The sequence below is a fragment of the Brassica rapa genome, unplaced genomic scaffold, assembly GCF_000309985.2.
Source record: "Brassica rapa cultivar Chiifu-401-42 unplaced genomic scaffold, CAAS_Brap_v3.01 Scaffold0635, whole genome shotgun sequence".
NCBI classification, from domain to species: Eukaryota; Viridiplantae; Streptophyta; class Magnoliopsida; order Brassicales; family Brassicaceae; genus Brassica; species Brassica rapa.
This window is the reverse complement of record NW_022610575.1, coordinates 67,036-80,758: the sequence shown is the minus strand read 5'-3', so window position 1 is coordinate 80,758 and position 13,723 is coordinate 67,036. Positions and strand designations below refer to the sequence as shown.

General features: G+C 42.5%; 1 protein-coding gene across 1 annotated transcript; it reads right to left on the bottom strand.

The window, feature by feature from the left end:
- Positions 1-5,847: 5,847 nt before the first annotated feature.
- On the bottom strand, positions 5,848-10,486 carry LOC117130674 (the record flags this gene model as incomplete). Its single annotated transcript, XM_033283395.1, has 1 exon — positions 5,848-10,486. A coding segment is annotated over exon 1 (3,288 nt), but the record flags the coding sequence as incomplete, so codon positions are not given.
- Positions 10,487-13,723: the final 3,237 nt, after the last annotated feature.

Below are 13,723 nucleotides of genomic sequence, written 5' to 3'. Positions count from 1 at the left end.
AAGACTTGGGAAGTTACCTTGCATCTATGTGAAGAGTGAATCACGCCAGGAGGAGTCTGAATAAGCAAGGAGGAGTTTGGATAAGGTCTGGTCAAGGCTAGAGAGCTTTAGACAGGCTGGCACCAGCTGGAAAGCTAAAGCAAGATGCCCAAGCATGTGAGGAACCTTATTGGCTAGTTTAAATCAAGCATCTTTGACTACACATGCTTCTTATCCTAGCTAGAGTGAACCTGGACGAATTGATGTATCCCTAATCTATATGTGTTGTAAACTCTCTCATTAATCAATCTAATGGAGTTTTGAGTCTCTCTCTATTCTCTCACTAAAATCTCTTAATCTCTTTAATCTTTTCATCTGATTATCCTGGATTAGTTGAATCATGCTCTAATACACAAAAGTGTATATGGTATCAGAGCCAGGTTGCGCAAAGTGGGAGAGTGTGATTCTTTTTTCTTAAAATTATTGAGTGTTCTTGAGTGTTCTTGGTGTTGTTAACTTCTGGGTTTCATTATCTTGGTGGCGTGAGAGGTTCTGGTGAATCCAAATCATCTCAACATGGAAATGGAGCACAGACCTGAGTCAACTGTGAAGACTGAAGAGGAGAGGCATGGCGAGTGGTCAAGGTGGGCTAAAAGAGCTTTGGAAAGCTGTGGGTTATGGAGTAGTCATGGAAAGGGGAAACCTTTCATGGAAATGGCTACTGAAGAAGGTCAGACAAGAGGTCTGAAGCTGGGAAATGAAGTTGTTCAAGGAAACACTACAAAGAGTGAGATTGAAGCAACTTTAGGCAAGTCCAAGCTTGTGAGAGTCGTTGAGGACAGAGGGGTGATCCGCGGCTTGAGACAAGGAAAGGATGAGTGTTATCAGCTTGTGGGAAGGCTGAGAGAAGTGTGGTCAGAGCTAGATGTGGTGAAGACACACACATCAAATCCGAGATGTAGTCAAGAAAGGAGGAAGCAAGATGTGATCTTCAGCTTCCTTATGGAAGAGGTATGTGAGCTTGTTAAATATACTTGTGATGTGTGGGAAATGAACAGGAAGCCAGAAAGATGGAAGGGAGGTACAAGCTGTAAGAGGGGAAGGTTGGGAAAACTTTCTAAGGAGTGGTTAATGAAGAGAAGGGTATGGAGAAAGGATAGCGAGTCTGAGCACTTAAGTGGCAGGATGAGTGTAATCTTGAAGAGAATCAAGGATGCACTTCAGCAGATGGTTATAGGAGAGTGTTCATACTCAGCTTACATGGGAGAAACAGTAGGAGACAGTGCGGATATGAGAGGAATGGATACCAAGAGGGCAGATGAGTGTGTGACAAAGGAGGAATGGGATGAGTTGGTTAAGCATGTGTATGCTTTGGCTACGACCCGGAGTCTGGGTGCTCCTGCCAAAGCATCCACATCTAAACCCATCATCATTGACTCTGGAGCAACACACCACATGATCAGTGACAAGAGACTAATCAGTGAGGTTAAAGCAGCAACAGGGAGTGTCATGATAGCCAATGGTACCAGGATCCCAATAGAAGGAGTGGGAAACCTCAAGCTGTTTGAGAAGAACTCCACTGCCTTCTACCTACCTCAGTTTACATCCAATCTAATCTCAGTTAAGAAGGCTACAGTTGATCTGGATTGTCAAGTAGTTTTCAGACCAAATGAAGTTGAGTTCCAGGATTTGAAGACTGGAAGGGTTATTGGCAGAGGAGACAGCAAGCATCAGCTCTATCATCTCCAAACAACTGAGGCGCCTAGTCCTGTGGAGTCTGTGTGTTTAAGCAGCACAACGGATAGGTGTGATAATCTCACATGGCATGCAAGGCTGGGACATCCTCATGCCAAGGCAATTGAACTGATTCTACCAAGTATGGCGTTCAATCACTTGGAGTGTGAAGCTTGTATACTTGGAAAGCACTGTAGGACTGTCTTCCCAACATCAGAAACCAGATATGAGAATTGCTTTGATCTGGTGCATTCAGACGTGTGGACAGCTCCCTGTATGTCTAGAGACAGCCATAAGTACTTTGTGACTTTCATTGATGAGAAGTCAAAGTACACATGGATCACCATGATTCCCTCCAAAGACAGAGTCCTAGAAGCCTTCATGAACTTCCAAGCATATGTTACTAATCAGTACAATGCCACTGTGAAGATTCTGAGGTCTGATAATGGAGGAGAATACACTAGCAATGCTTTCAAGAGTCATCTTGCAAAGCATGGGATTGTGCAACAAACTAGCTGTCCTTACACACCACAACAAAATGGGGTGGCTGAGAGGAAGAACAGACATTTGATGGAGGTTGCGAGATCAATCATGTTCCACATGAATGTCCCTAAGAGGTTTTGGAGTGATGCTGTTCAGACTGCTTGCTATCTCATCAATAGAGTGCCAACCCGTGTCTTGAAGAAACTGTCTCCCTTTGAAGTATTGAACAAGACCAAGCCACACATTGATCATTTGAGAGTCTTTGGGTGCTTATGTTATGTGATGATTCCCGGAGAAAGAAGGAACAAGCTAGAAGCAAAGAGTACTAAAGCTATGTTCATTGGGTACTCAATCACTCAGAAAGGCTACAAATGTTATGATCCAATAACTAGGAGGGTTATGGTATCTAGAGAAGTGAAGTTTGTTGAGTCTAAAGGGTATTATGAGGAGAAGAAATGGGAAGACCTAGAGGATCTGTCCCGAGCTCCATCAGAGAAGGCAACAACATTGAGGGTGTTGTTGGAGAGGCTAGGGATAGGATTATCCCAAGATCAGGAACCAGGAAGAACAGGACCTACTAATCAAGCTGGAGAAGCTGGAGGAACAACTCCTCTTGATCATGAGAGGGGGAATGGATCTGAATCAGGGGAGCAGGAGCATAACCAAGAGGATTCAGGTCAGCATGATCAGGAGGAGACACAGGAAGTAGAGAGTGGAGCTCAGTCAGGTGGAAATGAGCAGGGAGAACCTGCTGGAAATGAGCAGGGAGAACCTACTGGTTTAAGAGAGGAAGCACAAGAGAATGTTCAGGCTGAAGAACAGGTTGAGACCTTGCGGAGGAGCACAAGGATAAGGAGGGATCCTTCCAACTGGGTAAACACGAGAGTGTACTACAATGCCCAGGCTGTGGAGCATCCCTCTCAAGCCATGTGTTCCTTTGCTGAGTTTCCAGAAGAGCACATGGTGTTTATGTGTAACTTGGATGAGAATGAGATACCAAGATCTTATGAAGAAGCTATGAAGCACAAGGTTTGGAGAGATTCAGTAGGAGATGAAAGGGATGCAATGATCAGGAATGACACTTGGTATGAGAGTGAATTACCTAGAGGGAAGAAGGCAGTTTCAAGCAGATGGATCTTCACCATTAAATATCTTGCAAATGGGGAGATAGATAGGCACAAGACCAGGCTGGTTGCAAGAGGATTTACACAGACTTATGGAGAAGATTACATTGATACTTTTGCACCAGTGGCCAAGCTTCACACAATTCGAATTGTGTTATCCATTGCAACAAACTTGGAGTGGGATTTGTGGCAGATGGATGTGAAGAATGCTTTCCTGCAAGGTGAGCTAGAAGATGAGGTATATATGCTTCCTCCTCCTGGTCTTGAGCATCTAGTAAAGCCAGGAAATGTTTTGAGATTGAAGAAAGCTATATATGGGTTGAAGCAGTCTCCTAGAGCCTGGTACAGGAAGCTGAGTACAACACTCAATGGGAGAGGGTTCAGGAAGTCTGAACTAGATCACACACTCTTCACACTGGTCGGGCCATCAGGGATCATTGTGATTCTAGTGTATGTGGATGATTTGATTATCACAGGGAGTGATAAGGCTGGGATTAAAGCCACTAAAGAGTTTCTCAGGTCAGTATTTGATATCAAAGACTTGGGAGAGATGAAGTATTTCTTGGGGATTGAGATATGCAGATCAAAGGAGGATTTGTTCATGTCTCAAAGGAAGTATGCAATGGATATGCTAAAGGAAGCTGATGTGCTTGACGATTACAAGACCTGATATATGCTTTGCAGTGAATCAAGTGAGCCAGCATATGCAGGCACCAAAGGTTCATCATTGGAAGATGGTTGATAGGATACTGAGGTATTTGAGTGGCACGTCTGGTCAAGGAGTTTGGATGGGTTGTAATGGCAGTACAGAAGTGGTTGGATATTGTGATGCTGATTGGGCAGGAGATAGAGTGGACAGGAGATCAACTACTGGGTATTGTACATTCATTGGAGGGAACTTGGTCACTTGGAAGAGTAAGAAGCAGAAGGTTATCTCCTGTTCAAGTGCTGAAGCTGAGTATAGAGCCATGTTGAAGCTGACAAACGAGTTGGTGTGGATCAAGGGGATCTTGAAGCATTTGGAGATTGAGCAGAGTACTCCTATGACAATGCATTGTGACAATCAAGCAGCTATCCACATTGCTTCTAACTCAGTCTTTCATGAGAGGACGAAGCATATAGAAGTTGATTGTCACAAGGTGAGGCAGATGATTATACTTGGAGTGATATTGCCATGTTATACAAGAAGTGAAGATCAGCTTGCAGATGTGTTTACTAAGGCAGCGAGAGTAAAGACAATGGAGTCCATACTATCAAGACTTGGACTCATTGATCTTACTCCTAGGAGCTGAGCCCCTTAACCATGGAGTCTCCACTCTTTTTCCCTCATCAAGGTTTTATCCCATTGGGTTTTCCTTGGTGAGGTTTTTAATGAGGGAGGTCTTCATGGTTTCCAAGCTTGACTTGTTCTACATGGTCAAGCTTGAGGGGGAGTGTTGAGATGAGGAGATGAAGAGTGGATACATGGATAGAGGAAGGGATTTGGAGCAGGCAGTAACTTGGAGATTTACCACAGTAACTTTATTGTTACTGTGGTAACTGAGTTAAAAGACTTGGGAAGTTACCTTGCATCTATGTGAAGAGTGAATCACGCCAGGAGGAGTCTGAATAAGCAAGGAGGAGTTTGGATAAGGTCTGGTCAAGGCTAGAGAGCTTTAGACAGGCTGGCACCAGCTGGAAAGCTAAAGCAAGATGCCCAAGCATGTGAGGAACCTTATTGGCTAGTTTAAATCAAGCATCTTTGACTACACATGCTTCTTATCCTAGCTAGAGTGAACCTGGACGAATTGATGTATCCCTAATCTATATGTGTTGTAAACTCTCTCATTAATCAATCTAATGGAGTTTTGAGTCTCTCTCTATTCTCTCACTAAAATCTCTTAATCTCTTTAATCTTTTCATCTGATTATCCTGGATTAGTTGAATCATGCTCTAATACACAAAAGTGTATACTCAGTTTGACCATCAGTTTGTGGATGACATGTAGTAGAGAACAAGAGCTTAGTGCCTAACTTAGACCATAGAGTCTTCCAAAAATAACTAAGAAATTTGGTATCTCTATCAGAAACTATGGTTCTAGGCATGCCATGAATGCGCACAATCTCTTTAAAGAACAGGTTAGCAACATGTATTGCATCATCAGTTTTATGGCAAGCAATGAAATGTGCCATTTTAGAAAACCTATCAACAACTACAAAGATGGAGTCCTTACCTGTCTTAGTCCTCGGCAAACCCACAACAAAATCCATAGATATATCATTCCAAGGGTGAGTAGGAATAGGTAAAGGAGTATACAAACCGTGAGGTTGAATCTTTGACTTAGCTGCTTTGCAAGTTGCACACCTCCCACAGATTCTCTCAACATCTCGTTTCATGTGTGGCCAAAAGAAGTGATCCTGCAAAACTTTAAGAGTCTTGGCAATACCAAAATGTCCCATTAAGCTTCCTCCATGGGATTCCCTGACAAATAGATCTCTCAAAGAACAGTTAGGCACACACAATCTATTATCATAGAATAAGAATCCTCTTGCCTAAAGTAATGTCCAGCAGCATATTTTTCACACAATTTATAAGCCTCTTGAAAGTCAGAATCAGTTGCATACATTTCTTTAAGCTGTTCAAATCCTAGCAACTTAGCATCAAGAGTATTCAAGAGAACATACCTTCTGGATAGTGCATCCGCAACTATATTTTCCTTACCTTGTTTGTACTTGATCACATAAGGGAAGGTTTCAATGAATTCTACCCATCTGGCGTGCCTCTTGCTGAGTTTGTTCTGGCCTTTAAGGTACTTGAGAGACTCATGATCAGTGTGAATGACAAACTCCTTGGGCCATAGGTAATGCTGCCATGTCTGCAAAGCCCTCACCAAAGCATAGAGTTCCTTGTCATAAGTAGCATAGTTGAGAGTTGCTCCTCCAAGTTTCTCACTGAAATATGCTATGGGTCTCTTTTCCTGCATAAGAACAGCACCAATTCCAATTCCTGAAGCATCACATTCAATTTCAAAAGTTTTATTGAAATCAGGAAGTATAAGAAGAGGGGCATTAGTAAGCTTCTCTTTTAGGCATTGAAAGGCAAGTTCTTGTGCTTCTCCCCATTTGAATCCAACTTCTTTCTTGATCACCTCAGTCAATGGAGCTGCTATGGTGCTAAAGTCTTTCACAAACCGTCGGTAGAAGCCAGCTAATCCATGGAAGCTTCGCACTTCACTGATGGTTTTAGGAATCGGCCACTCTTGTATTGCTTTCACCTTCTCTTGATCTACCTTTACCCCATCTGCACTCACAATAAAGCCTAAAAAGACCAAGTTATCCGTACAGAAAGTGCATTTCTTAAGATTAGCAAATAGCTTTTCTTTCCTCAAGACATCAAGAACAGTTCTAAGATGTTTTATATGCTCTTCTAAACTCTTAGAGTAGACAAGGATATCATCAAAGTAAACTACCACAAACAATCCTATAAAAGATCTAAGCACATGATTCATCAATCTCATAAAAGTACTAGGAGCATTAGTTAAGCCAAAAGGCATCACTAACCACTCATACAAACCATGCTTAGTTTTAAAAGCTGTTTTCCACTCATCTCCTTCTTTCATTCTAATTTGATGATACCCACTCTTCAAATCTATCTTAGAAAAAATGCTAGAGCCATGCAATTCATCAAGCATATCATCTAATCTAGGAATAGGGTGGCGATACTTCACTGTTATGTTGTTGATTGCTCTACAATCAACACACATGCGCCAGCTCCCATCTTTCTTGGGCACAAGGAGCACTGGTACGGCACATGGACTCATGCTCTCACGGATATGGCCTTTCTCCATCAGTTCCTCAACCTGCCTCTGAAGCTCCTTAGTCTCAACTGGATTAGTTCTGTATGCTGGCCTGTTAGGAAGAGTAGATCCTGGCACAAAATCAATCTGGTGCTCAATCCCACGTATAGGAGGCAAACCGATTGGATTATCTTCAGGAAACACATCTTCAAAGTCCTGTAAAAGAGCTGACACCTCACTCGGATACTCCGGTGTAAAATTAGTTAGATTCAAGAGAGTTTCCTTAAACACAAGCAAAAGAATAGGCTGATTAGAGTAAAGAGATCTTTTGATGTCACCAATCTTGGCATAGAAGTTGTGCTGCTTGGGTTGCTCGGGTTTGAGATCTATTTCTTTCTTCTTCTGAAGCTGCAACTGATCTTGGTGCACTTCCTTAGGAGTGAGAGGCACCAAAATAGTCTTCTTGCCATTGAACTCAAAAGAGTGCTTATTAGTAAAGCCATCATGTGTAACTCTCCTATCAAACTGCCACGGCCTTCCAAGTAAGATATGACTTGCTTCCATTGGTATCACATCACAGAGTATCTCATCTTCATATCTCCCAATGGACAAAGGTATAGAGACTTGTGTGGAGACCCTCATCTCACCTTCTTCGTTAAGCCACTGCAGCCGGTAAGGTTTAGGGTGTTTTTGAGTTTTCAAACCAAGCTTCTTCACCATTGTCTCGCTAGCAACATTAACACAGCTTCCACCATCAATGATCAGACTGCATATCTTTCCTTGAACCATGCAGCGTGAGTAGAACAAGTTTTCTCTCTGCTCAAGCTCCTCGGTTTTATTTTGCAAGCTGAGAGTTCTCCTTGCAACCAACAATCTCCCTCGCACTGGTTCTTCTTCATATTCTTCCTCGGAATGCTCCTGATCAGTCTCAAGCTTCTCATCCTCAGATTCAAATTCTCCATTCTCCAAGAGGATCATAACTCGTTTGTTGGTGCACTCGTTTGCGTAATGCCCACGTCCTTGGCATTTGAAACACTTAACATCTCTGGTCCGAGAAGAAGTAGCTTCAGCTTTCCCTTTGTCTTTGTCTTTGGCAAAAATGCTGCCTGGCTTTGTTTCTTCTTTCTGCTGAGACTTGTTCTCCTTTTGATATGCTGGTTTCTCGTCTTTAACTTGCTGATACTTGCTGGTACCGTAGCTTCCACGTGAATGATGCTTCCTCTTAATCTGTTGCTCCACCAGAATTGCTTTATGCAACATTTCTTCCAACTCAACATAGTGCTGCATCTCCACATTGTCTTGTATCTCACGGTTAAGTCCTCCAAGAAACCGTGCCATAGTAGCCTCTCTATCCTCTGATATACAAGCTCTCAACATTAACAATTCCATCTCTTGGAAATACTCTTCTACAGATCGCGATCCTTGTGTGAGCCTTCTCAATCTCTGATGAAGATCACGATGGTAATGGCTTGGCACAAACCTCCTGCGCATTGCTGCTTTCATCTCTGCCCATGTCTCAATAGGAAACTCTCCATTGCGCCGCTTGTTTGTAACCAATTGATCCCACCAGCTCAAAGCGTAATCGTAGAACTCGGTAGCAGCCACTTGAATTTTCTTAAGCTCCGTGTAGTGTTGACAGTTAAAAACCAGCTCAATCTTTTTCTCCCACTCAAGATAAGCATCTGGATCAGCTTTGCCATGGAAAGGAGGGATTTTCAGCTTTACTCCCGCGAGTTCATTGCGTTGCCAGTGATCACGTCTGTGTCTACGGTCACTACGGCTGCTGTGTCTAGAATCTGAGCTGTGTCGATTTCTTTCATAGTAGTTATCAGTCTCCTCTGAACCCTCATGCTCACGTCTAGCCTGTGTGCGTCGATTCTGCCTTGGTTCACGTCTAGGTTCTGAAGATTGCGCATCAAGCTCTTCGCGGAAAGTACCCAATCTTGTTTCCATCATCGTACTCATACGGCGAGTCAAAGCTTCAAGCAAAGCTTTATGCTCGAGGCTAACTCCTTCATCTTCCTCCGCGTTAATAGACATAGTACCTGAGACAACCAAAAAGATTCAACCAGTAAGAAGTTCACAGAAAAATTAAAATAGAATCGCAAAAGGAAACAAACACGAAAAGGAAACTTAAACAACACGGATCAGGTTCAATTTCAATCTCTTTCCACACTTAACAGATAGATCCGGTTCAACAGATGAAATGTTTCAACAATCACAGATTCAATAGTATAAGATCAGATCGACTCAAGTAACTCAAACAACTTATGGATCTAGAAATCTCGAAAGCGTAATCCACAAGAATATGAATGGTCTTTTTAGAAACCTTTATAAAAACGCTGCGATCGATCAGATTTGAATCAAACATAAACAGATCTAGCAAAAGTTATGAAGTAGATGAACAGATCCACACGAAAAATTGAGTAAACAAGAACTTCCCTAGCCAGAGTTGCTCTGATACCACATAATACACTCCTAGGATGCTTCTCTGGATAGTTGGGGATAGATCCTTGCAAGAACGAATCAGAGACTCAAGTTCTTCAAGGTTTGTGGAATGAATGGTGACACAAAGAGTTGTGAAAGGACTCCTTGATACTCCTAGATGCCTAATCCGGATATGACACACCGAAGAAGAGATCCTTAGGTTGTTGGATACTACTCACCAACAAGATCACTCGCCGACTTGATAACAAGAAGAAGAGAGAACAAAGAAAAGGTTTTGATGAAAAGATAACTTGATTGCTACTAGGGTTTTCGGATGTGGTTTATATAGTGAGGCTTGTACACACACAAGCTCACGGAAACCTAAAGAGAACAGGCTCCCTTTGGTTTAAATAAAAATGAAAGACATAAGGTTTTAAAAGACATAAGTTTTATAAGGCATTATAAGCTAAACCGGGATCATCAAATGAGAGATGTGAAAGTAACATATGGCCTCATTAAAAACCTATCTTTGGAAAACCCAGTGGGACAAAACCAAAGACAGGAAAAAAGAGCACACATATGCTACTTGCTCATTTGATGATCATGTAGAAAAAGAAATGGCTTGGATAGTGGTGAGTGTGTCTTGATTGATCCAGCTTCCTTCAAGACCTTCTTCTTGCTTCCAGGCTATCATGAGTAATCCTCCAATGGCTTGCTTGATTTGTTTACTCTTGGAACGAGTGATAGGACCTTCTGGTATAGCTAGGACATCTTCATCAGCTGGATCATCTATCGTCTCATTGTCTTCTTTATCTGACTGGTCCATGATCACATCATATTCCCAAACAGGAAAACTGGGATCACCTGATTTGAAAGTGGGATAGCTTCTTCATCCTAACTCCTATGAGATTTATTCGGCTTCCTGGTGATTCTCCTCTACTTTATGTTTCAAAATTAAGCTTCTTACATCGCGATTCATCCTGGTTTGATTAGAATGACAAAGAAGCTGTCATATTCCCAAACAGGAAAACTGGGATCACCTGATTTGAAAGTGGGATAGCTTCTTCATCCTAACTCTTATGAGATTTATTCAGCTTCTTGGTGATTCTCTATTACTTTATGTTTCAAAATCAAGCTTCTTACATCGCGATTCATCCTGGTTTGATTAGAATGACAAAGAAGCTCTCATATTCCCAAACAGGAAAACTGGGATCACCTGATTTGAAAGTGGGATAGCTTCTTCATCCTAACTCCTATGAGATTTATTCAGCTTCCTGGTGATTCTCCACTACTTTATGTATCAAAATCAAGCTTCTTACATCGCGATTCATCCTGGTTTGATTAGAATGACAAAGAAGCTGTCATATTCCCAAACAGGAAAACTGGGATCACCTGATTTGAAAGTGGGATAGCTTCTTCATCCTAACTCCTATGAGATTTATTCGACTTCCTGGTGATTCTACACTACTTTATGTATCAAAATCAAGCTTCTTACTGTTGAGTTGAGTTGATTATATTGGTATGGAGAGAAGAGGAGTTGAAGAGGAGAAGAGATGGAGAAGCTTAGGGGGTTTGGGTGTGAATGGTACGGACGTCCGTACAAGGCCGTACATGGCCGTACCGTCCGTACCAAAGGTCTCGACCAAAACTTACCCAACACGACCAAGTGAAACGGTAACAAGGGAGTGTTACCTTGGGGGACTTAAGGAGAAGGGATCAGACCGTTGAGTGGATAAGGGAAGAGCGTGCCAGGCTGGAACAGGCTGTAAAGAGGCAAAGCGTGTGAACCTTACCATCCAATCATCCGGAAAGCAACCTTGACTCTACATGCTTCAATAGTGCTCATTTCTCCTCTTGTAAACCCTAATGCCTTCTATATAAATATGTAACCTCACTCATTAATAAGATCAGTCTGTTCGAGTCTCTCTAATCTCTTAGACTATGGTTTTCTCTTAGACACTAAACGGCTCTTTCTAGTCTCTTAATCTTTCACAAACTTCTCTTAATCACTTCCTAAACACTCTCTTTACTCTAATCACTCTAAAGATCTCTTGATCTCATATGGTATCAGAGCCAGGTTCATTTGAATCTGGGGTTTGATCTTTAGAGAGTTACAAGCTAAACGTCTTTGAAGCTACACGCGAGTAGTCTTGAAGGTGTTGAAGCTGTGGTTCGTTCTAGTTGAAGCTGTGCTACGAGTCTGTGGGTTTGCGTGATTCTAGACTCAAGGTTGGTGTGTACAAGATCCAAGATACAAGTTTTCAAGTCAAGCAAAGATGGAACATGGGATGAACATGAGGATGAAGGTAGCGGTTACTTTCAAAGGTAGCAACTACCTTGTGTGGTCTCGGATGGTGAAGACTGCGGTGGGAAGTAAGGGTTTGTGGGGGCACATCACAACAGGGGAGGCTCCGAAACTCATTACTCAGGGAGGAGATCAAGAAGAGGTCTCCAATGAAGCGGCTGTGGAGAAATGGCAACAAGAAGACATGCTGGTGATGACGGTCCTACACGCATCCTTGGACCCAGCTATCTTGGATGCCTACAGCTACTGTGAATCAGCCAAGGAGCTGTGGGACACGCTGAAGAAGGTGTATGGGAACATTTCCAACCTCAGCCGTGTGTTTGAAGTGAAGCTAGCGATCAACCGTCTTGTACAAGAGGACATGGAGTTCACTAAGCACTTGGGGAGGTTCAGGTCCTTATGGTCAGAGCTGGAGATGCTGAGGCCGAGCACAACTGATCCAGATCAGTTGAATGAGAGGCGCGAGCAAGACAAGGTCTTTGGTCTGCTTCTCACACTGAACCCGGCCTACACCCAGCTCATCCAGCACATGTTAAGGTCAGACAAGCTTCCGGACCTTGAGGAGGTGTGTGCACAAATCCAAAGGGAGCAGGGATCTATGGGTTTGTTTGGAGGAAAGGGGGAGCTCTCTCTTGCCAATCAAGCAGCTCATGAGGATTCAACCGAGGCTCCACAAGCAAACAAGGCATCTCACGGGAAGTACGAGGACAGGAAGTTCAATGGCAACTGTGATCATTGCAAGAAGCATGGTCATAAGAAGAGCCAATGCTGGATACTGCACCCACACCTCAAGCCGGCCAAGTTCATGAAGGAGCGTGAGGGAAGGGCAAATGTGACTGAAGGTTCAAGTGGAGCTGGCACCAGCAAGATCAGTGAAGTGGATGGGCTTGGAGGCAATGATGGGAATGGGAAGTCTCTGGTGGCTTACACAGGTGCCTCAAGCTCCCGCAGCAATGATGACTACATCAAGAGATCAGACCTTGATGCCCTCTTCAAAATGCTAAAGGAAAACGGTAACACTTACGGTTATTCCTTTGGAGCTTCTATGATTGCATATAAGGATGATCACTTGATTAGAGAACTAGTAGAACGGTTAGAAGCTAGGGATGGGTATAGACATGCTCACATTGCTAGAACTGATAAGATGCATCCATCACTTAGTAATCTATGCCATAATGCTAAACGAGTAAGTAAACCATTGATTGTTGATTCTGGTGCATCACATCATATGATAAGTGATAAAAACTTGATTAAGGATATAGAACCTACACGTGGGCATGTGATGATAGCAAATGGGGATAAGATACCCATTAGAGGAATAGGAAAGCTTAAGTTGTTTAACAAAGAATCTAGAGCTTTTTACATGCCTGAATTCACATCAAACCTATTATCAGTGAAGAAATGTACTAATGATTTACAATGCAATGTTATCTTTAGTCCTAATGATGTGAAGTTTCAGGATATTGAGAGCAGCAGATTGATTGGGAAAGGGGTGACTAAGGGAGATCTCTATATGCTTGAAGAACTCACTTCTGTTCCTGATTATAGTTGCTCGTTTACTTCTGCTTCTTTGTTGAATAAAAATGCATTGTGGCATGCTAGAGTAGGACACCCTCATGTTAAAGCTTTGAACTTAATGGTACCAGGTGTTGTGTTTGAGAATAAGGATTGTGAAGCTTGTATTTTAGGCAAGCATTGTAGAACTGTGTTTCAAAAGTCTACTACCGTTTATGAGAATTGCTTTGATCTAATTCACTCAGATGTGTGGACTGCTCCTTGCTTATCTAGAGATAGTTATAAGTATTTTGTCACATTCATTGATGAAAAATCCAAATACACCTGGTTAACCTTAATTCAGACCAAAGATAGGGTACTTGATGCATTTAGGAACTTTCA